This window comes from Chelonoidis abingdonii, chromosome 1 (genome assembly GCF_003597395.2).
Source record: "Chelonoidis abingdonii isolate Lonesome George chromosome 1, CheloAbing_2.0, whole genome shotgun sequence".
NCBI classification, from domain to species: domain Eukaryota; kingdom Metazoa; phylum Chordata; order Testudines; family Testudinidae; genus Chelonoidis; species Chelonoidis abingdonii.
The window spans coordinates 40,712,447-40,737,814 of NC_133769.1; the positions used below are offsets into that span (position 1 = coordinate 40,712,447).

The window sequence follows — 25,368 nt, forward strand, 5'->3', positions numbered from 1 at the left end:
CAAGTAAAAGTATTAAGTATGTGAAGCTATGGCTACACAGCAGCTTAAGTCAACATAAATTATGTCACTTGGGATGTGAAATACCCACCCTCCTGAACGACATAATTTGTGACGACTTAATGTTGTCCACACTGATGCTTATGTCAGTGGGAGAGCTTCTCTTGCCAATGTTGGTACCGCTGATTGTGTGTGTGTGTGCAGGGGCTGGATTAATTAAACTGACAGGAGAGCGGTCCTCCGTTGTTTTAGAGCAGCTACACTAGAGAGCTTACAGTGGCACAGTTGCAAGCTCTCTAGTGTGGCAATAGCCTGAGTTTGATGATGCTTTGGCCTCTAAACAGCTCCCCTATGAGTGATTAGCAAATGTTGGGACTTTCTTTGGATCACAGTTTGATCACAGATCTTTTCATTGTTGCTAGGCATCTGAAAGCTTTTAAATTGTAAAATTTAAATTACATTTTAATTAATCTTCATTGTTTACTGCAATTAACTTTTTAAAGATCTTATTTCAGACACTTAGTAAAATTCAGTAGCTTTTTAAAAAAAAAAAAAAAAAAAAAAAGCTTTAAGATCATCTGTGTGGCCAGCTCTGCCTAGGCTTCATACTGCTGACTGACATGACAGCTTGAACAGCAAATGTTCTTCCACAAGGTAGGTGGGCTATCCAAAGCCACCTGTGGAGACACTTGGCGCCTCCATGTACCTGTTCTGACTTCAATGGAATTCTGCACAGATGTAGGTGGCTTCCTGTGCAGAACTTGTGGCCAGTTTATGGCCAACATTTGTGTCTTTAGAATGGTACTCCTTAATTTGTGTTAAGTGTTAAAGACAAAGGTTTATCCCTAGCAAGTGTAGTTCATGAATTAAATTTCCGCCTCCTCTGTCAAAAGGTTGGTGCATTCCCGGTGAAGTCTCAGCCTGTTGCAACAGTCCATCAGGCAACAGGGTGGGAGCTCATGGGCCTGATTTTTGGTGGACACAAAAAATAAAACAAAGTTAAAGTTAAGTGCTGAAGTTCTCTGTCTCTCCTGTTACATGTAGCACTCAGTACATAGTGCTGTAATAAGTATACTTTTAACACATTTTAGCAGGTAACTTTAAAGTTCCTTAAATTATGTCAAATCAAAATGCCCTCTTATGGCAAAAACACTACATGCTTCCACAAAGTCACACAACTGTCTTTTTATGAAAACTTAACTTGCAAAAATGTCACTGTTTGTTTTTGTAGGCTTTGAACCTTGTAAAGGTGACTGGGTGCAAGCTGAATATTTTATTAACCCAACAACATGGAGCAGTGAAGCAGTTTCTGTTAAGCCACTGAGATATAAGCGAGTGGACAAAGTATGTATTTTGCATATTGCTCTTGGCATTTGGCAGAGGAATATTCATGCTGTACTATGGGAGGAAAAATGGCTGCTTATCTTAGTAGGTCTACTATAGTATTGATAGTGCCCTTGTTTTCAGTTTTTATTGTATTTAATTTTTCTCGGGAATTTATCGGTGTTTATTACTACAACAACAAAAAACACTGAAAATTAGAGCAAAAAGCTATTCATTATTTTTCTAGGTAAATATTGGGATTTATTTTGGTGGACGTAAGGACGGGGAAAAAGGTATTCAATAGATTAATGCTTTGATGAACAGATTCAGTGTGGTTTGCTGCAGAACTAAAACAGAACTCAAAACACAATGCCACCTTTGAGTCTAAAAAAACAATATATCTCTAATCCCTAAATAAAACATTAATGTTGAAACCATTATCTGCTAATAGCTTGAAATGTGTACATGGTAGGCGTGAGATTTAACAGTATGTTCAGATGTGCATGCACTTCAAAGCTTGCGTGGGTGCCTGTTTGTTGTGTGTATGTTCCAGACTAATACATAGCCTTACTTCAACAGGCAGCTTTACGTATACACATAGACTAATGTATTATCGTAATATATATATCTCATGCAATGTATCATATTTTCCTAGTAAAACAAGTTATTTTTTATATTTTTGAATGATACAAAAGTAGAGTGAAAATCGGGGAAAAACAATACTTTCTGTACAATGCAGGATTATTATTATTATTAAAAAAAATTTGGTTTAAACTGAACGCAAAGAGGCTTAAGTATTGGACAAGTATTCAGCTGAAAGGTAAAAGAATAAACTTAATTTTCTAATGCTCATGAGTTGATATGGGATTATTTCTAAAACAAAGTTGCGGGGGAGGGAGGATCTTAAATGTGTTGTGGGAAATTTTGTTATTGGTTGGCTTTTGTGGTTTTAGCTACCAACCACTTGTTGAGAAGGTAACAAATACCCAAATCATTCTTTCATACACAGACCTGCTTATGAGTCAAACATCTATACTTACACTTGATCCAAAACTAATGAATATCATTATTCAAATACTGTGCTTATTATGTTTGCTTTAAAAGTCTTCCAAGGGCTCTGGTTTGTAAAAGGATGCTTGTCTTTTTTGGTCAGTGAAAATGTTACTATTCCTTCTAGAGTCACCACATATCCAGTATATCCACAAATAAGTCTTTACAAGTGTTAAGTCAGTTGAGTATCCAACTGAAAGATAAAACTGTCAGCTTACCGAACTGGTGAAAAGCTTTAGGTTTTACTGTTCTCTCATTTCCATTACTTCCATGGAAGGGGTGAGAGAACTCTTTGATGGCTATGGTGTCTTGAAGCTCAATAGCCGGCCATAAATGTACTATAGCATACGGTTAAAGCATGATTTTTACCCTGTACATGTAATTTTACCCATGCTTGAGTTCGGGTACTTTTTAAATTTAAGGAAGCGCTATAGTTACTACTACCTCACCCTCTTTCATAGAAATATTGCATACTAAATCTATAGACATTCTGTGAAATACCTGAGATTCAGTTTTCTTCAATTATAAACATATTTCATACATGTACTATTCTGTCATGATTGTTTTAACACTGGGAGTTGGGACCCCTTGGGGGTTATGAGGTCATTACATGGGAGGGGTCGTGAGCTGTCAGCCTCCACCCCAAACCCCGCTTTGCATCCAGCACTTTATAATGGTATTAAATATATTAAAAAGTGTTTTTAATTTAAAAGGGGAGTCGCGCTCAGAGGCTTGCTATGTGAAAGGGGTCACCAGTACAAAAGTTTAAGAACTACTGTTTTGAAAGTTACTGCCTAAACCAATTAAGCATGTGACATGCAATAAGACTAATTATGTAAATGTTACAGGTTCGTATTTCCAGTGTTTGTGGAAGAATTGGCGTAGTAGATGACAGTATATTTTTCATTCTGGATTATCTGAAACTTCCTGATGGTTATTCACCTCGTAGACATGACCTGGTCAATGTGGTGGTTGTGGAGAGTAACCAGTCATGTTACATTTGGAGAGCACTCTGCATGGCTCCTTCAGACAAGAATGGGTAACAGGAACCTTCTCATGTTTGAAGTTAAACATAACTCTTTTTTAAGAAGGGAGAGGAAATTAACATGATTTATGCTCCCACAACTTTTTAAACCTGTTTTTAAAAACCCTTGTTGAGCCCTAGTAGGAGGTTCATTCTGGTGACCATGGTTCAGTTTAAATTAGTTTAAAGGGACATGCTGCAGAACTGTGTTCATCACCTTGAAATGCTTCCTGTAGTACTATGTCCTACTAGTGGTCACTTGTGACAGCAACACTGTACAGCTGTTTTGATATCCCTAAAGCTCTTGCTTATATTCTTGATATTCTGTACTACCATGCAATTCATTTATATTCTTCCTTATTTTGTTTTCTAAATTTGTCATTTCTTTTATTTCTGGTTGAAGTCCATATACTAAACTACTGCTTTAATTATCTATTTTTAAAAATAGCGTTTGTGGGTTATCTTCTACTTGCCAATTTTAGCATCTTCTCCAGTGTCATAAAGGGTAGGGATGAATATCTGTCCACTATCACAGCAGTGGGAGACATCTAGTGAGGGTTGAGTGCAATTGAAAAAACACAAACTTTAATAGAAAAGCTGCACTGATTTTTTTTTCTTCTGTTGCCTTACATAACTCCAGAAAATTCATTTCAATCAGAATATGTAATTTCAGGTATTTTTCATTACTGCTTTGAAATTTCCCTCAATATGAGTTGAACATCTAAGTAATACTGAGGGTGGAAACTAATTTTTACTGATAATTTAGACATAGCCAGAAAGATCAGAGTTGCAGTCACTGATACAGATGAGGAAACTGCAGGTGGTGGTAAGTGGGTTGCATGTTACCTTTTGTTTGTTTAAGTTTAGGCTGACATCAGCAGTCACCTTTAAAATGTTTAGACATACATAAAGGGACTCCCATGAAGCCAGCAGCAGAAGAAGGAAACTTATGAGAATTGTCCCAACCCAGTTATTTCACTTTGTACCCAATTCTAAAGCTGCTCCTGGCAATAGGCCGTAAGAAGTTGCTCATGGAAAAACTGCCCTGTTTGCTGATTTGGGGCCTGGTTTAACTCCCAGTGAAGTCAATAGATGTCATCCCATATACTTTTAGTGGGAGTTGGACCAGACCTTTGAGGATGGGTAGGTTGGTTCCAAGCCATTACAAGCTACATCCAAGACTTTTGACCTCTCTAAAGAAAGGTTGTATGGGTGTAATGTGTGTATGTGTATATCTATATCTATATATAATATTTTAAAATCATTGCTTCCCCTAGTAAATGTAACCTGATAGCTTAGGGGTCTTGGTAGATGGCTGAGAAAGCATTTTGGGACTTCTGTACTCAAACACTGAGGAAAATACTTAAGTTTGTTGGATCTTTAAATGTAATATTATTTTATATTTTCCTGAGTCTACCCATGTAACTTTGATTCAACACAGTGTCATTATGACTTTTACAGACTATCTGCCACAAGTGAAATGAACTTGGATGAGTCATATGAAAATTTAATGAGAGACAAAGGAGGACTGGAGGTGTCAAGAATGACTAATTTTGGAACACTTAAGCTAGGGGAGAGTAAAAACATGGTCATTTGGATAGAGTAAGCTCTCTAAATTATTCTGTTATAACTCTTTCCCTTTTGACTGTGCTATTTCTTTTTCCTATACCATTCCTGATGCTCTAAATTTCAGACCTTGAACATATCTAACGTCCCCTATTTTAAAGAGGGAGAGAGAGGATCAAAGTTGAGTTGTATCCATGTTGCTCACCTTAATGGTCACCATTAAACAGTCAACCTTTACCAATAGCTGGGACATCATGGACTCTGTTCCCACAGTTATTTCCTAGTCTAAATACAGAAGAATATTGTATAACATCTGTCGATCTTTTATGATATAGTAGAACCTAATCCATGGGTCCTACTTACATTAGCTTATATTAAAACTTCACAGATAACTTAATTCCCTGGTTTATCATTTTATTTTATTAGTTTATTTATATTTATCTTACTTTAGTTATCCTGAAAATTCTTCTCAGTGGAGCTGATATGCATGCCACACTTCAGTGAGGGTGGGTGTATTGGAATGTAACTGAATTTGATTCTATCTTGATTTGTGTGTTCTGTGTTGCAAGTAACTTCTTTTTCTCAGAACTGTTATTTACAGAATAACTGTTTAATTATTTCTAGGAATAAGGGAAATGTACCACATTCCTTAATCAGTTGCAGACTAGCTGGCTGGGAAAAAGAGAAGCAGTTCAGCTTTCAGTTGCCCGAAAAAGGCCAGAAGACTCCAACGGCATTTTTGTCATCATCTGTTCCTGTGAAACAAGAGAATTTGTCAAAAGGGAGCATCAATTCACTCAGTGACAGTAGAGAACCTATGTGCCAGCCATTGAATAATACATTTGTTACGAATAATGGAACCCCACTGGGTATGTGTGAGAGAATCATATACGTATGTAATGTCTAACTCTTTAAAGGCCTGTATGTTCCTTCAGTAGGACCTTGCATGCCCCACTTGTCAGTAAATAAGAACATAAGAATGGCCATACTTGGTCAGACTAATAGTCCATCTAGCCCGATATCCTGTCTTCCAACACTGGCCAGTGCCAGGTGCTTCAGAGGGAATGAAATAGAACAGGGCAGTTATCAAGGATCGCTCCCCTGTTGTCCAGTCCCAGCATCTGGCAACTGAGGCTTAGGGACACCCAGCACAGGGGTTGCATTCCTTACCATCTTGGCTAATAGCCATTGATAGACCTATCCTCCATAAATATATCTAATTCTCTTTTGAACCCACATAGTTTTCACTTGAAACTGTTGCCAGGGGAAGTTGTTGAGTGGGTCAAAAAGTACTGCCTTTTGTTTTTAAACTTGCTGTCTATTATTTCATTGAGTGGCCCCTGGTTCTTGTGCTTGTGAAGGGGTAAATAACACTTTCACTTTCTCCACACCATTCATGATTTTATAAACCTCTGTCACACAGTAATTAAAGCTTACTGTGATCTGTCTATTTACTACAGATGGAATTAATCCTAAGGATCCAGATTTAGCAAGAGAGAATGAAGATCTTGGTAGCAGAGAAAATGAAAATCTGTGCAGTGGAGAAAATGGACAAAATGTGGAAGAACAGCCAACAGCTGAGACATAAGCTAGTGGGGAAATCTTCATACCACCTGATGGAAAGACTTCCATTGTGATCATATGCACTGCAGTGTATGTGTGTTTTTGTTCTTTTTGAGCTGCTCTGCTGAAGGAAACTTCAGGATGAGATATTACTCTCAGATTTGCAGGCACAGCTCCAATTGACTGCCATGGGAAGTGTTGTGTGTGTGTGTGTGTGTGTGTGTGTGTGTATATGTGAAGGCAGAATTGGTCCAATCCTTTTTGAACTTACAGGGCAACAACATAATACTTTAATTTTTAGGTCAGTCTGCCTTTTAAACATCTAGTTCTTCGAGTGCTTGCTCATATCCATTCCCATGTAGGTGTGTGCATACCGTGTGCACAGTCGCTAGAAGATTTTTCCCTCAGTGGTATCTGTCAGGTCGGCTCCAGCACCCCTTCAAGTCGCATCCTCAATGTGCTGCATATAGGAGCCTGCTGACCCATTGCCCCCTCGGTTCCTTCTTTCTGCCTGTGATGGTTGTTGGAACTGCTCATTCTTGCTCTGCAGGTACTCCCCAGTGGACTTTTCTTGTGCTGCTTGTACTTTTTCCTGTAAATGATTATAGAAAACTTTAGTAGTTAGTGTTAGTAATAGTTGTTAGTGTAGTGAAGGACCCCACTTAACCGGATTCTTTCCCACCCAGGCACTGGGGCATGCTTTGGTTTCCAGGGTGTAAGCCATGTGAGCTTGCCATAAACCTGTGCCTCTCAGTGACCCCAACTCTAGTTGTCTCAGGTTTTTGGGTGAATCTCATCTATGTGATTGGTGCAGGATCTGTAGAGATTTTAAGCCCCGGACTCAAGGAAAGGGAGTAGAGGCTAAAATTCCTCTTAATGGACATGGCTCTTCATCCTTCTTGGAGCCAGGTCAGTTCGACTCAGCACCAAGCACCTCTGCCACCACAAGGTGCACGCTGGCTTCCATGGGGGACAGGCACTGCAGCCTGGCCTCCCCGGCACTAAGGCGAGATTCCTCGTTGGCATGGCATGACTCCAGGCACTGCCACAGTTTGCTGGTATAGAGGAGGTTGGTACAGGAGAGTGCACAGGCACCACTCCCACTCCCTGCTCCGATGCAAGAAGAATCAGAAAACTGATAGGGGTACTCCCCTACCCCAAAGCCCACCGGCCATAAAGACTCCAGCTGAGTGACACCCATACAGGGTCACTTGGGCTCAACAAGCATTGCCGTAGCACCATTGACTCCTGCTCCAGAAAGGGAACCATCAAGTCTGGTGCTATAGGAACACAGGAATGGCACTCCTGTCCCCACTAGAGGCAATCTGGGCAGCACGGGTCTGATGTCCCCCTTGGTGCCACCATCGCCACTTAGATGTGAGCCAGCACCAGAAACAAGAGTAGTTGCGACACAGAGGCAAGTACCGTCAAAAGCAGTGGTTCTCAAACTTTTGTACTGGTGACCCCTTTCACACAGCAAGTCTGAGTCCGACCCCCCCCTTATAAATTAAAAGCACTTTTTTTTATATTTAACGCTATTATAAATGTTTGGAGGTGAAGCATGGTTTGTGGTGAAGGCTGACAGCTCATGACCCCCAATGTAATAATCTTGTGATCCCTTGAGGGGTCCCGACCCCCAGTTTGAGAACCGCTGGTCAAAAGGGAAGCCGTTGATGATGCAGCATCCCCATCCCGGTATTGCTCATCATCCGGCATCGCACCCCCCGTAGTGTCCGAGGAGTGAATCCTCAGCATCTGACTGGGAGCCTGAGTCCTATGTCTCAAGAAAGAGCTGGCATGGATTGCACTAACAGTAGCAGATGGACGAGATGAGCCAGGGACTCTCACTCCTGGGCTAGCCAGTACAATGGGAGGTACTGGTTCAGTGGCCCTTCTGGATTCCTTGGACATTTCATCAGGCTCAGGGTCCTCAGTCAAGGAGGTCATATTCGGTGGCTTTGGAGGGTGGAGCCGCGCTACCACTACCACCTCTAACAGTCCAGGCACCAAGCTCGTCGCCGTTCTCCAGGGACCAGAACCATGGGCCTCATCAGGACTGGATGGACAGGAACAAGAGCCGGTACCAATCTTAGGATCCTCTTCTTTCTCACCAGACAAGGCAGTTGCAGGAACCTTGACACCCACACAAGATGACCCCAAGGTGCACCAGGAACTGCTAAAGAGGGTCGCTCAAAACCTGGAGATTGAATTGCAAGAACTCTCAGAGACCTCTCACACCCTGGTGGAAGTTTTGACACCATCAGAGCTGTCAAGGGTAGCCCTGTCACGAAACAGCAAACTCCAGCCTCTCGGCAAACTATAGCTGGAGAGAAAATAGTTTGCCCCACCAAAGGTGTTTGAATATCACTACACACATCCCGCTCTGGGATCCCTAGTAGTCTCGGCAGGAGATGAGAGTGAGAGACAAAAGCAGATGGATCCTACCCCAAAGGTTAAGAACGCAGAGAAGCTTTACCTCTTTGGCAGGAAGATCTGTGTCATGGGGGCTCCAGTTTCTCACTGCTAATCAACAGGTGCTCCACAGTTGTTATGATTTTAACAACTGGGGAGCAATGACAAAATTCAAAGAACTATTTACCCCAAGAGTCCAGAGCAGAATTCTCAACCTTGGTTGAGGAAGGCAGGGCTGTGGAAAAGGCGTACTTGCAGGCAGCTCTGGACGCAGCCAACTCAGCTGCAAGGACCATGGCATCGGTGGTGGTGATGCAGAGATCCTCATGACGTGCAGCAGACCATTCAACACTTGCCTTTCAAAGTCACATTGCTGTTTTTTGAGCAAACAGACGCTAAACTGCACAGCTTGAGAGACAGCTGAAATCTTTGGGTCTGCGCACCCTGGTCCCACCAATAAAACATTTCAAGCCACAATCATTATCTTAGTTCTAGCAGTCACAACTAAGACAGGACTATGGTAGAAGGAGGGACAGGAATTAGAAGAGTAGACCTCCTCCCCAGCCTTCCTCGACCCAGGGATCTGGGCCCACCAGGCAATCATCAGATGCCAGATAGGTGTTTTTAGGATGCGCCCAAGGACAGTGTATCAGAGCTTGGCCTGGATCTAACCTCTCCTATTTCTGTGGACCGGCTATCCCACTTGTATCGGGCATGGGCCCATATCACTTCAGATCGTTGGGTGCTACACATGATAGGACTGGGATACACTCTAGAATTGAGTTATTCCCCTTCTTCCCACCCTTCCTCCCTGTCCCTCTTCAGGGATCCTTGTCACAAGCAACTCCTAGTCTGAGAGCTGTGAACACTTCTGCAACTGGGAACAGTAGAGGAAGTTCCTCTGGAGTTAAGGGGCAGGGGTTTTTAGTCCTGATATTTCCTAATCCTAAAACCCAAGGCCAAGAACAGTCTCAGACCTATTCTAGACTTGGAAAAACTCACAAATTCATGAAGAAGCTAAAGTTCCACTTGGTCTCCTTGGCCTCCATTATCCCCTCTCTGGATCCAGGAGACTGATATGCTGCCCTCAACTTGAAAGAGGCATATTTTCACATCTCTAAAGTCCCGGACTACAGACGATTACCGCTGTCCATGGTGGGACAGGTGCACTACCAGTTCACAGTATTGCCATTCAACCTTTCAGAGGTCCCTTGGGTCTTCACAAAGTGCCTGGCAGTAGTTGCAGCCTTCCTGAAAAAACAAAGAATACAGGTGTATCCATACCTCAACAACTGGCTGGTCAGAGACCAGTCCAGAGCTCAGGTGAAAGAGCACATCCAGTTAATACTCTCAGCCTTCCAGATGGTAGGCCTGTTGCTGAATACCCCACCCAAAGGATAAAGTTTATAGGGGTTGTTCTCGACTCAGTCCATGTCAAGGCCTCCTTCCCAGAAACCAGATTCCAGGTGCTGACTTCTGTCATAGACCATCTCAGAAAACATCCCACCACCTCTGCAAGTACCTGCCTGAAGCTCCTGGGGCACATGGCATCGTGCACATATGTGGTAAAGCACAAAAGGCTGCGACTCAGACCACTGCAGGCCTGGCAAGCGACAGTTTACTGGCCAGGCTGCAACCTCCTGGACAAAGTTTTCACACTTTTCCTTCGGTGATAGACTCCTTCTTATGGGGGCTGGATCCAGGGGTGGTTTGCGCAGGCATTCCATTGAGGAGACTGCAGCTGTCGTTGATTCCGAGTTGGAATGGGGACCTCACTGGGGGACCACAGAACTCAAGGCCTCTGGTCCCAGGAGAGAATTCCGAGCAGTGCGTCTTGCTTGTCAAACGTTCCGGCTCCGTCTAGAGGGCAGATGTGCGTCAGTGCTTAACAGATAACATGACAGCAATATGCTATGTAAACCAGATAGGTGAGAAGAGTGAGCTCCACCCTATGTCAGGAAGCTCTCCACTTATGAGAGTTCTGCATAACCCACTCAATACACCTTGAGGCTTCTTACCTTCTGGGAGCTCAGAACAAGTTAGCGGATCATGTCTGCAGATCCTTCTCCAATCACGAGGGGTCCATTTGCCCAGATGTCATAGGGAATATTTTCCAGGTGGGGAACTCCCCATATAGATCTGTTTGCGATGAGATACAATGGGAAATGTCTGCAGCTCTTTCCAGGATCACAGTCCAGGCCCACTCACCGATATGTTCCTTCTTCCCTGGAAGGACCATCTTCTCTGTGCATTCCCACCTATTCCGCTCATAGACAAGTTTCTACTGAAGGTCAAAGGGGACAAAGCGAGCCTGATCCTGGTAATGCTGGCATGGCCACACCAGCATCGGTTCACCATCCTCCTGCAGCTCTCGATCAAAGAACCGATCACCCTACCACTGTTTCCAGACTTGATCTCCCAGGACCATGGACATCTCCTTCATCTGGGTCTTGAATCCCTCGACCTGACAGCTTGGAAGCTCCATGGCTGAACTCTTTGGAGTTAGTGTGCTTGGGGCAGGTTCTGAAGGTCCTGTTAGGGAGCAGAAAGGTGGCTGTGATGGATGGCTATCTGGTGAAATGGAAAAGGTTCTCTATCTGGGCTGGACAGAAGAGGATCTTGCCCACTTGAATTACAATACCGTGTATCCTGGACTCTTTGTTACATCTAAAACAGCAAGGACGGTCTGTGTCTTTGATTAGGGTACATCTGGCATCTATCTTGGCCTTCCACCCTGGGTGAGTGGCAGGTCCGTCTTCGCTATCATGCTCTGTAGCTGTTTTCTTAAAGGACTGGACAGACTCTACCCACAGGTAAAATAGACGATCTCCCCTTGGGATCTTAACTTGGTCTTCCTCAAGACTGATGGGGGCACCATTCGAGCCTTTGCTGTACTTATCATGGAAGGTGGCCTTCCTCGTAGCCATCGTATCAGCGAGGAAGGTCTCAGAAATCAGGGCCCTCACTTCAGAACCACTCTGTGCAGTTTTCATCAAGAACAAAGTTCACTGTGCCCCCACCTGGCCTTCTTCCCAAAGATGATATTGCAGTTCTACAATAACCAGGACGTTTTCCTTCCTGTGTTCTTCCTGAAGCCACCTGCAAATAGCCAGGAGCAGAGGTATCACTTGCTAGACATCAGGTAGGCGCTGGCTTTACCTAGATCGGATCAGATCATTTAGGAAGACTACTCAGCTCTTGTAGCAGTTGTTGATAGGCTGAAGGGCCTCCCAGTCTCAGTCTAAAGAATTTCTTCATGGATTACCTTGTGTATTCGCATGTGCTGTGACTTGGCAAAGTTCCCTTCTCTGGCACTGACAGCACACTCAACAAGGGCGCAAGCATCTTCACTGGCATTTGTGGCACAGATTCGCATCCAGGATATCTGTAGAGCAGCCATGTGGTCTTCAGTCCACACCTTTGCAACCCATTATGCCATCACGCAGCAGGCCGGAGATGATGCTGGATTTGGCAAAGCAGTACTACAGTCTGCTTGTTGTTGAACTCTGAACCCACTTCCTCTATCTGCTTGGGAATCCCCTACATGGGAATGAACATGAGCCCACAAAGAAAAAAAAAAACTATTACTAATCTTTCCGTAACTGTTGTTCTTTGAGATGTGGTGTTCATGTCATTCCCAAGCTCACTCGCCTTACCCCTCTGTCAGAGTTGCTTGCAAAAAAGAACTGAAGGGGTGGCAGGAGTGGCAGGTTCTTTTATAGCACCATGGAGGTGAGACTCCAGGGGGCGCTGGGACTGACCCGACAGATACTGCTGAGGGAAAAATCTTCCTGGGACTGTGCAGGCGACACGCACACACCTACATGGGAATGGACATGAGCAACGCATCTCAAAGAACAAGAGTTACAGAAAGGTTAGTAACAGTTTTTTCTGTTTGAGGGTAAAGAAGTAAATGGACAAACAAAGCAGAATGAGTACTTGTTTTAATAACACTAGTAAGACATGGTCTTATTTTGAGCAAAAAATACCCAAAGTGCATATTTTTATGGATAGTCTTGTTTAAGTCCTGAGCTTTATAGATGCTCTGTACTGGGATACTCAAAATTGAGCTGTTCTGGAAACTTAACCTTTTTTTGATTGCCTACATATTGGATTTCTGTAATTTAACAGCATAGAGCACACAGGTTCTGCTTCACAAGAAGAATGACATTAGCTGATTAAAGAAAACTCTTCCGTTTAATAACAGGCACATACCATGCAAAAATTTTTTATTTTTGTGAAACCATGTTATAAATGTGCATCACACTTGTGTAATTCTAATTTAAAACAGAATAAAACTGCTATTTTTCCATATCTCCATTGCTGCACTGTCACTAAAACAATGGTGCAGCAACTTAATTTCCAGTTTTTATGAGAGCTGTTTTAGATAGAGTAGCCCTAATAGAAACTGGAGAAAAACCTTCTTTTAGGGTAGGATCTGTTTGTGAAACCCACCTCTGCAGGAGAAGAAATACAGATTTTCTGTGTGCTCCCCTTCCATTGCTGAACTATCGTGGAAGGTGTGACCAGAGCCTGAGACTCATATGTGGATTGGATAACTCTGTACATATCTTCTTGAGAAAGAACAGTAAGGATGCTGAACCTTTAGGGAGGCAACAGGTGTGGGATAAGTGGAGGGCTTGGAGATCACTTGGTAGTTGTTTTGTATAAGGCTGAGCACCTTTATAAGCACGTAAGCCCAGATCCTCAAAGGGATTTAGGCTCCTAATTTCAGTGAAAGTAAGGATCCTACACACCTTTGTTGATCTGTGACTTAATGTTTGTAAGTCTCAGTGGGAGAGCTAGTTGAAGAGTCAGACAGCTGGGGTCGGGGGGTTGGGGTAGAGAATCAGAACTAAGTTGTATGTGTTGGAGAGATGAGGAGAAAATTTGGTACTGGACCCAATGCTGGGACAGAACCTGGAAAGGGAGTAAATGAATGGGTTGTGTGGGATAAGAACTCAGATAGTCTGGAGCATAAACTCTTCAAACTCTCCTTTGCAGGAATTTGCACTCCCCTTGTTGCCACTTCCTCTGCTGACAGGAAATGCATGTCTTTGAGGGGTCAGGCTTCCTCACTAGCTCTGTCAGCTGCTGGAGGTCCATGCAGAGGAACACAGACCTCCAGTAGAGCAGAGTTTTTGCTGCCGTGTAATGAAATGCATCCTGGATGAGGCCTTTCAGCAGTGGAGTGACAGTACACAGGATATACTTTTGGCTAACTCCATTCAGTTTTAGTAACCACAGGGGTGGTACTTGTGATTATAGTAGGTACAAAGTTTTCAGACTGGTATTTCTCTTCTAAAGTACAGTTGCCCTTTAAACTTTTTTTCAAGTTCAGGCTTGTTAATATTTGGATTTTTTAAGTGCTTAGATATTTTAAACTTTCCTTTAGGAAATGGTAGCTGGGCTTAACTAAAACTCTTTCAAATTTTGTGAATATGAAGAATTCTTCTAAATCAGCCATTACTTGATTTTTAGGGAGGTCCCTGAAAATCTAATCAGTCTCTTTCAACAATATTGTGATTGCTGAACTGATAAGTAAAATCTATGGCTTTGAAAAACCTAACTTATTTTTGCTCGTTTACTTAAAGAAACCCTGGCCACTGCAAAGAACTTCTGTTGCTTTGTTTTTCTGATTTTATTATTGGACGTTACATTGAAGTAACTGTAATAAATGAAGAGGAATCTCTCATAGCAGCCACTGAACCATTTTCACTAAGAAAGCATAAAGTTATTCCGGAGTTAGAGCACATGAAGACTACAGTGACTGTAACAGAACACAAAAGGTACTATCAAATAATCCACATTCAGCTGTGTCTAATATGAAGGATATGGAAAGGCATACCTTTATGTAATGCATATTGAAGTAAATGTGTAACTTTAGTTCCAGGGCAGTTTATCTTGCTGACCTAGCTTATCTCCTGTTGTAACTACACCTCTACCTCAATATAATGCGACCCGATATAACATGAATTTGGATATAACATGGTAAAGCAGTGCTCTGGGGTGGGAGGCAGGGCTGCGCACTCCGGTGGATCAAAGCAAGTTCAATATAACGCGGTTTCACCTATAACGCGGTAAGATTTTTTGGCTCCTGAGGACAGTGTTATATTGAGGTAGAGGTGTACCATTCATTCAGTAAACTGGAAAAAGAGAAATAAAAACGGGGAGGGGTGGTTCTTCAAAGTTCTATTGCTGAAATAGTTTTTCCCTGTTTAGCAAACTGTTTTAACTTCTTTATAGATGGTTTTTCTTATGATTCACAAACTGTCCTGTTGCTGCATGTTATACACTTATGAATGAGCTAGAGGCTAATTAGAATTAAAGGTGTTGCCAGAGCACACCTGCTGGTAGGAGTGGTGCAATCTAATTGTATTTTAGACAGCAAGACAGAAACCCAGGAAGTCCCTTGACTGAATTACTGATATGTGAGATATTGATCAAGTCATTTGATGTAACTGGGTCTTGACAATATAAACTAGAAAAATCTTAAATGAAAAACAGGGAACGGTCTTTAGATAAGTAAATTTAAACAGACAAAATATACTTAACAGATACTCTAAATCTGTAACTAGCATTAAATTGTTCACCACAACACCTTCATTAGGGAGAAGAAAGTTGGTCAGAATGTTTGATAGTAAAATATGCGTCTATAACAACATTCTCTTCCCTACACCCCACCCTAATGTAACAAAGTTCTGTTCCTGGTTTTTGTCTGAACCTAATCTGACAAAAGTTTCATTTATTGTATTTGTGTTTTGGTATTGCTGTCTTTGTAGCCTTGAGGCTGGTGTTTTGCTAACCTGTGGGCTTTCATGTGAAGATTTTATTTTTTTTAAAACTTACGCTTATTTTAGTAACTACAGAATCTTGAGTTTTGTTTTTACTCTTTAGTAAAGAAATCTACACTAACCAGCTAAATTTAGTTTGTAAGAACTACTTTGTTACTGTCGTGAAGTAACTTTGAATTCTTATTTTAGAAGTTGTAGAAGACATCTTCCAAGTTTCCTACCACAGTATCCCATACCGGATAGATTAAGAAAATGTGTGGAGCGGAAATTGGACATACTGACTTTTCAACCTCTACTTGCAGAGGTATGTGTGCACACATATGTGCAAGTGTAAAATCTTTCTCTTTGCATCTTTATGAATGCCAGCCTGAACACATACAAAAATACTCCTGTGTAGCTGCTGTGTTATATATAATGGTTAAGACTGAATGTCATGGATTCTGTGACTTCTGTAACAGCTGGTGCTGGCTCAGGGGCTGCTTCCAGCAGCTGTTTGGGTGTGTGGGAGGGGGCTCAGGACTATGGGCAGGGGGTTTGGGTGCGGGGCAGCACTTAACCTCGGGGTGGGGGGCTCCCCGGCTCCCACTGCCGTGTCCCTGCAGCTCCTAGCCGGAAGGGCCAGGGGGCTCCACAGTTCCCGCCCCCACAGCTCCCATTGGTTGCAATTCTCAGTCCATGGAGCTATGGAGCTGGCACTGGTGGTGGGAACAGCACACGGAGAGCTCCTCATTGTCCCTCCCCCTAGGAGCTGCAGGGACACGCAGAGCCGGGTAGGGAGCCTGCCAGCCCCGCCAATCCTCCCCCTACAGTACCAGCAGGGGTCCTGGGCCGTTGTCTGCCCTCCTTCTCACTCGCCAGCACCAGCATGGGTCCTGGGCCATGTGCCACCCCTTCCCACCCCCCTGGAACCTTCCCTATCACCAGCAGGGGTCCTGGGTCACGTGCCCCTGCCTGGCAACCCCCTCCCCCCAGCACCTGTGGTGCCCCTGCACCACTTCCCCAGAGCACCCATGGCCTCCTGCCCAGGTTTAATTAAGAGTATATAGTAAAAGCCATGGACAGGCCACAGGTTGTGAATTTTTGTTTACTGTCCGTGACCTGTCCATGACTTTTACTAAAAATACCTGTGACTAAAATGTAGCCTTAATAATGGACATCATGTAAGTCTACAAAATCTAGTTACAAAATAAGAGTCTGATCCTGGTAGATGCTCTCTTGACTTTAGTGGGAGTCAGCATATTGCAGACCCTGAACCAGAGGAGAAATTAGAAGGCCTAGGAGGAGAAATTAGAAGTGAGAATTTGAAAATGGATGGGCAGTATATTAGAGTTCCATATGGAAAAGGCCATCTCAGATGCCAGAGCTACAAGAGAATGTTTCTTGAAGTAACAGTGTATGATTGTGAGAAGGAACAGAGAGGGAGTAGGCACAGGATTAACAGGAATAGGTCGGAGGAGGAGGACAGGGTTTGTGAAATAGACTGGAGCAACTCTAGAGAGTTTATTACTATACCGCTTTCTGGATAATGCAGTGTTTCACAACTTTCAGTGTCCCAGCTCTTCCTAAAATTCCCTGTGTCAGGGCCTGAGTCTGAATGATTGGAGAGAGAGTTCACAGAAGATTTGAGGGGTTGTGGTTTTTTTGCAGAGGGGTGGGGGAATCCTCTCTCTGGTTTCTGGGTTATTTTAAAGGACTGCTGTTCAAACAACATAACATAAACCAGCGAATTCTCTGGTCACATTCCCTTTGTGATTGATCATTTTTATAAACTCCCAATAAAAAATATAAAACCAAACAGCCATAAACATGGCAGCTTTTTGTCTACAGAGCTCACAGTTCTGGCTTCTGGTCAGCATGTCCTTGTGTCTCTTTCGGAATCACCTAGCTACCTTTTTACGGTCTAAGCGTAACTGCTTCAGCTCAGAGAGGGAGTCACCTAGGACTCTGAAATCCCGATTGTGACTTGTCAAACCAAAAAACCTGTTGTCTGGTTTGACAAGTGGCCTCTGAAGGGTACAACTGAGGCATTGCAATAAGACAGCAGGGCTGTGAGACTGCTTCCAAGAAACTCCAAATGACCTGTATGTTCTGAGGCATTCCAGTCTTTCACAAACCAAGAACGATCTCTGTATGTTAGCCTTGTGATAAACCAGGGGTTCTCAAACTTCATTGCACCGCAGCCCCCTTCTGACAACAAAAATTACTGCATGACCCCAGGAGTGGGCACTAAAGCCCTGAGCCCCTCTGCCCTGGGGGGGGGCCTGTAATCTGATCTTCGTCGCCCAGGGCTGAAGCTGAAACCTGAGCCCCACCACCCAGGGATGAAGCTCTCAGGCTTTGGTTTCGGCCTCGGTGATGGGACTTAGACTTGCTGGGGCTCAGGGCTGAAGCAAAAGCCCAATGCCAGTCCTGGCAACTCCATTAAAACAGAATCACGACCCACTCTGGGGTCCCGACCCACAGTTTGAGAACTCCTGTAATAAGCTAAATCTGCTACTAAACGTGGCACAGAATGCAGTGACAGTATTTGTTAAAAATCCGCTAGTGCAGCTACTTCTGTATTCAATAGACAGTGCTCATTTCTTTATTTGTGGGTTGAGAAAAAAGTGAGAATCACAGTGTAATCTGAATTTGAATCCTTCCTGCTCTGTCAGAAATAGTTTAGGGCACAAACAAAATTCTACCATCTCTGTCCAGCTTGAGCTGCTCTCTGCACATCCTCTGTTGTTAAGTCTCATAAGTGATCCCTCTTGGAGTAGTGTTTGATGGGGATTCCTTCAGTCAGTCCCGTCTTGAATTTTCCTCCATGGCATACCTGCCTTGGCAGTGTAAATGTGAGTAATGTTGGCCAGTTGAAAAATAAATGGTCTCAAATTAGTCTCACACACTTTTCCTCTAGTAAGTTACAACTAACTAGGGTAGCCTGAATGCTTTTTGGTTTTGCTAATGTTTTTAAAAGAGCCTTTTGGACTGCATAAATCAGTAACATTTTTACCTTATCCATTTCCTGTGAACCAGTAACTTCCCTGATACCAAGAACTACAATTCCTTTGTCTACTTTTTAGTGCCAGCACTGGATTTTGCTTTCTTCTTTTGAAAGTAAGGAATTAAATACAAATAAAACCACAATATTTTCCTTTTTATTAGCTCTTCTCATTAAAATTATTTTATAATTAAGACACAGACACCTTCTGACTCGTCCAATAATTGATTCTCTTATTCTTTCCTAGAAGTTCAGCATGTTATTTTAGGGTGGGTCAGTTGGTACTTGGTATTAGAAAAATGCTTTCTGAGAAACTTTTGCTTACTTTAAGGTCAAATACTAAATCTTAGCTATTTTTGGAACTACTCGTTTTCGTTACAAAATTAGTAGTATGATCTAAATAAAATACAGCCAAAACCAGGATACTTTTGTATTTACCCTGTACGCTGATTTTTTTTTGACACATCTCTCAGATTATAATGCAAAAAGTGTAGAAGTACTGTGGCTTGGATTTATCAAAGGAACCACAGGGAATTCTTGAACTTCAATGGGATTTGGGTGCCTAACCAGCTTAGACTCTTCTGAAAATCCCTGTTCATGTACATGAAAATAACCCTGATACTCTTCCCAAATCCCATTATTACTTGCTACCTTTCATTAGAGAGGTACCATGGTCTAGTGGATAAGGCACTGAACTGGGAGACTTGAGTTATGTTTCCAGCTCTGCCACTAACTTCTGTGTGATCTTGGGCAAGTCGTGATTCTATGCCTCTGTTCTCCGCTTCCTTTGTCTGTTATTTTCTACTTAGGTTGTACACCTTTTGAGGCAGGGACTGTCTCTTCATACGTATTTTGTATGGCACCTAACACAAGGCACTCAGATTTTTGTTGTGGCTTCTAGACGCTATTGCAATACACATAACTTACCTTTTTTTAATTTTCAGCGACTGAATCTGTTTAACTATAAAGCAAACCTTTCTACCCTGCTCTGGCTTGAAGAGATCCATGCTGAAATGGAGATCAAAGAATTTAGCATGAGTGGAGTTATTTTGAAAAAGAATGGAAACTTCTTGGTGCTGGAAGTGCCAGGGTTGGCAGAGGGAAGACCTTCCTTATATGCAGGTGATGGTTTACGCTTAATAAAATTGTAAAAGCTGAATAGCAAGATGAGCAATATTCTCAATGTATACAGTAGAAACTGATGCATTTTATCTTTTCCATGTTTTCTCTTAAACATTTGGAGAGACAGCTGTTAACCCTGGCACCTAGATAAGTGAGATATTATGCCACTATATTTTATTACAGTGCCTCAGAATGTTTGATTTCTGGAGATGTTATGCTTTGAAGAGGCAGTATATGTGTTTGTGTGCTTTCATGGCTTGTCCTGATATAGTCAGGATTCTGATGTACAGTAGTAGGTGATTGAGTTTTCCATAGAAAATATACTGTCTAGTGTTATACTAAACTGGAGAACATGTGAGAGGCTAAATGTAAAGCCAGGTTAAAGGAGTTAACTTTATGAGATCAGAATTTTTGAAATGCGTTGCAATGTGCAGGATGTTATTTCCAATAAATAGTGCTGAAACTGTGTTAGTAGCATACCACAATAGGTGCCTTGTAAGTATTACTTACACACAAAAAAAACCTGTAGATGTAGCAGTTTTAAGAACATAAGACTTAATTGAGCTGAGGTGTGCACAAATGCATCATCTTCAGTGATGTCACTTCACTGGTGAATTTGCAGGACCCTTGAAACTCATTAAGTTTCACTGTATTGCCCCTCCCACCAGTGGCTAGTATTGCAGTGAGAATTTTCTAATATCTTGTAACAGTGTTTTTATACTAAACATTATATTTATTTATTTTTTAAAAACTAGGCGACAAAGTGATATTAAAAAGTCAAGACTACTCTGAGCATATAATAGAGTACATTGCTTATGTTACTGAGGTGAGTGAGTTAGCTTTTCTGCTAAGAAACACTACTCCACAAAACTAATGGGAAACTAAGAGTTAAAGGAGTAATTGTTTAGCTTTTGTGAAACTGGATTCATTTCAGTTACTCTCTCCCAAATTATTGATTCTAACTTTATTTCATACTGTGTACTTGGAAGACAGAAGCTTTTGCTTCTTCTCAACACTACAAATGTCACCCACTAAAAGCAAACTCTGCTAAACTCTTATGTAGAAATATGAAATTATATGGTAGCTGTTATCCATTTTTTGTTTTTACGTAGTATGAGCAAAAGTTTCAGAAGATTTTTCAAACAAAAGGGATCTGATCCTATAGAGTGCTGAGTGCCCTCAGATCTTACATGACTAACAAACTGTCTTCTCAAACAGATTCACGATGAAGATGCTACTCTGAGACTTAACCCAGAGTTTGAACAGGTTTACAACTTTGAACCCATGGATGTAGAATTTACATTGAATAGGTATTTTTGTAGACATTTTTAAAAAGCTGTATTTCACTGTCCTTTATTATGTTAGTCTTATTTCATGACCATTTGCTTAGTTCTGAGAAGTTCACATGTAGGTGAAGGACAAACGAGATCTTAAAACTGGATAGTCCACTGACTGGCATCTTATGTATGTACTCATTTACATCTGTGCAAAATACTATTAAATCAGAATGGGTGTAAAATGTAAATCACTCCCTTTCTTTTACATGTAAATGACTACTCTAGGTGCCAGGCAACGGCAAATCGTACTCTGTAATTGAAATAATTGTATGGCATCAGAGCAGAACAAGAATGGCTGATATTAGCTTCACTATATATTTTTTAGTATTCTGCCAACATCAAAAATTTCTTAGAAAGCATTATTTTCAGTAAAAATTCATCACTTCGTCTTCCTTAATAAAACAAGTTGGGTTTTTTTTTCATTCCTTTTTTTAAAGGAAAAATATCTTCCTACCCTGTTTCTTTGAAATTCAAGGAAACTTATTTTGTCCTTTAATGAGAAACACTTTTTTTCATATTTTATCAATTTTTCTGTTTTAAAGTTTAGTGAAATATGCCTGTAAAGGAAACTTGACCAAGTAATCCTTCAGTTAAGTACCACATGAAAATAGGAATTGAGGGAAGAAGTATATGATGATATAGAGGCATAATGTTTCATTTAAGTCATTGATATATAGCATTGACTCAGAGAGGAAGTGAGTATTGCTGTATTCTATGGAAACTTTCATTTTTAGTTTAATCCACAGTATTGCTATTCTGTTGACAGGACTACCAGCAGGCGATGCCAGTTTGCAGTTGAACAAGGCATCTATCTGGGTGAAAAAGGTAACCTTTCAATGGCCTAGGGCATTTTTCCTCCCCTTCAGTAAACACTGATGTGAAGTTAATATACTGTACTCTTCTGGTCAGATTTAAAAATGTAGTGTTTCACTGGGTCTTCTATCCATTCACCTAAATTACCCCATATCTTTGTCCAGAGAGTAGCATTCCTTTGTCACAGAGCAACCACTATGAAAACTGATTTCCCCTCTGTGGTGTCTATACATGAGGAAAGAAGTTTGACTCCAATTAGAACTAACAAATCTAATCAGTTTCTAAGTACTGGTGGCACTATGTTTTGCACAATGTGAAGGAGTTCTCTAGGACTTCCCAGTGTGGGTAAATTGGGGAAAAATGCAGGAAGAATATAGGGAAGATGCAGAATTCCTGCTTTCAACTTTTAACTTTTTACATAATCCTCTTCTGTTAAAGTTGGCTACATATAAGGGCCTTTTTATTGAAAAGAGTTGCACATTTCTGATCAGCTCTACAGCTTACAGAAATGTAAACATGGACTTCAATTTTACCTTCCAATTCCTCCCTCACCATACCTAAGGTTTTTACATCAAATTCTTGTAAATTGGACACAGCTAATTTCAAGTGCAAGGAAAGAAGCTGATGTTTCAGTTATAATTAAAAATTGACCGTAAGTATCTTAATGTATCGATATTGATAGAGCCATGTAAAATGCATTTTCAGAATTTGTTCTTTTTCTCTTTCCCCTTCCTTAAACCCAAAGTGTTATTTCCAGATACTCTGGTTTTACAATCCCCACAAGTTGTCAAGACTTGGAATAATATGGGATGTCGTACTGTTGCTGCTGATCATGAACAGTATACCAAGAAGAAAGACATGGTAAATCTACTATCAATGTATTTCTTATAATCTTTTATACTTAAATGGCAACAGTTAGCTACTGCAGACAGGGCCGGCTTTAGGAAGTGCAGGGACTGATTAGAATACCCGGCGGGAGTCCAGATCTTCGATAGCAGATCCTTCACTTGCTCCAGGTCTTCTGCGGCACTGAAGGACCCACCGCTGAAAACTCAGAGCAAGTGAAGGATGGGCCGCCAAAGATCTGGACTGCCGCCGAGTGAGTAAAAAGTAATAAGTTAGGTCTCTTCTTTAGGGCGCAGGGCCCGATTCGGGGGGAATCGTCCTAAAGCCGGCCCTAACTGCAGATATAATTTTAGAGGGGACCAGCACAATAGTGCATGCATTGTTATATCTGATATATTTATGATGTCTTACTTCTGGTGGCGAAGATCTTGTTTCACAGTTCAGTGCTTTGAGTGGGTCTAACTGTGCTCCATGATTTTTGTTTCTGAAAGGGAAACTGCATATGAAACTGAGTTTGAGTGGCCAGATTTGCTTTAGACTGGTTTTTCATAAGCTCCTTGTAAAAATAATAATAATAATAATAATAATGGGCAGCAAATCATATTGACTGTAGGAGCAAATGCGAATCCTTATTGTGAGGCATAATTATGCTTCCTGATGCGATTGATCCACTCTTGATGTGACTCCTGATTAAATGCATCATAAAAAGAGATGGATATTTCCTTTAAAATAGCTCAAAATGTACATATTGGCAGTTCTTATAGGAAAAAAAAACAAATAAACCAATGCTAACTTTTGAAAACTCCTCTAAATCTGCAGAATATCTGTGCAATTAGCAGCAGTGCTTTAAGAAGAAGGTGTCATGAGTAACTTTTTTTTTTCTTTCGTTAAAGTAAAAGGGGCCAGGATGTGAGGGGTTTTGTCTGGGTTTTTTCTTTCCTCTTTGTCCTTCCCCCTCCCCCCATTTTTTTTTCAGTTGATGTTGCAGTTAAATGGGAGGAAATGCTAAACATTTCTAACCATCTTAAAAGCATTTCCAAGAGAGAATAATTGCTGTAAGGTTACAGCCGTGCTTACCCTTGATTTTTTTGTGTGTATATCTGTCTTCTGTAGTGCTCTTTTCAGAAAAAGAAAATGCAAAATGAGGAAACAAAATGCATGGTGCCAGTGAAGAGAAACATAGTGGCTGTGCCTCGAATGGTGACTGTTGGTACACAGACAAGTAAACTGAGTATGTTTTTAATGTTTTCTTTCCATCTTGTACTGATGTTTTGGATTTGAAAATTGCACTGGTAAACTGGTTTGGAGGATGAAGTGTGTGTGTATATGTGGTTTTTAAACAAACAAACCAAAAAAACCACACAGATCTTGGTACATTGAGGAAGTTCCAGAGGACTGGAAAAAAACTAATATTTTAAAAGGGCCAATGGGATAATTATAGGTTGTTTGGCCCAACATTTATCCCATGTAAAATCATGGAAAAGGTGTTATGGGACACAATCAGTAAATAATTAAAGAATTGCAATGTAATTAATGCCAATCAATATGGGATTTTTTAGTAGAAAATAGGTCTCATCAAACAAACTTGATATCATTTTAGATGAGATTACAAGGTTGGTTGATAAAGGTAACTGTTCACGTAAGATACTTGGACTTCTCTAAGGCCTTTGACGTAGTCTCTCACGCCATTCTGATTTTTTTTAAATGAGCACTATACAAAATCTATGTAGCCCTTATTAAATTAATTAAAAACTGTTTAACAAAATATTGCAAATGAGAATAATTATCCATTGGGGGCATTTCTAGTGGGATCCTGGAGGGATCTGTTCTTGGCCCAATGCTAAGCTTTATCAATGTGGAAAAAATATAAAATCATTACTGGTAAAATTTGCAGATGACACCAATTGGTGTTGTGGTAAATAGTAGGGCTGGCAAGCAATTAAAAAAATTAATCGCGTGATTAATCATGCTATTAAGCAATAATAGAATACCATTTATTTAAACATTTAGGGATGTTTTCTGCATTTTCAAATATATTGGTTTCAGTTAGAGTACAAAGTGCACAGTACTCACTTTATTTTTATTACAAATAGTTGCACTGTAAAAAAACATTTTTCAGTTCACCTCATACAAGTACTGTAGTGCAATCTCTTTATCGTGAAAGTTGAACTTACTTTTTGTACATAATTCTACATTTGTAACTTCATTCAAAAATAAAACCAATGGAAGCATTAGAGCCTGAGTCCACTCAGTCCTACTTTCTTGTTCAGCCAATTGCTGAGACAAACAAGTTTGTTTACATTTGCAGGAGATAATGCCTGCTTCTTGTGTACAATGACCCCTAAAAGTAAGAATAGATATTCACATGGGACTGTTGTAGCCGGCATCACAAGGTATTTACGTGCCAGATGTGCTGAAGATTCATATGTCGCTTCATATTTAAACCACTATTGCAGAGGACACGTGTCCATGCTGATGACAGGCTTTGTTTGCTAACAATCCAAAGCAGTGTGGACTGTGCATGTTTGTTTTCATCAT

At 41.2% G+C, this 25,368-nt stretch overlaps 1 protein-coding gene across 1 annotated transcript in view; it reads left to right on the forward strand.

Moving 5' to 3' along the window:
- MOV10L1 (Mov10 like RNA helicase 1) overlaps positions 1-25,368 on the forward strand; it is a 94,873-nt gene that overhangs the window by 21,433 nt on the left and 48,072 nt on the right. The window contains 13 exon segments of the mRNA XM_075065110.1: positions 1,229-1,341; positions 3,219-3,409; positions 4,856-4,996; positions 5,585-5,829; positions 6,421-6,613; positions 14,530-14,724; positions 15,919-16,033; positions 19,657-19,834; positions 20,590-20,660; positions 21,053-21,144; positions 21,938-21,996; positions 22,730-22,845; positions 23,944-24,061. Of these exon segments, the coding sequence (XP_074921211.1) occupies positions 1,229-1,341; positions 3,219-3,409; positions 4,856-4,996; positions 5,585-5,829; positions 6,421-6,613; positions 14,530-14,724; positions 15,919-16,033; positions 19,657-19,834; positions 20,590-20,660; positions 21,053-21,144; positions 21,938-21,996; positions 22,730-22,845; positions 23,944-24,061 (1,827 nt within the window).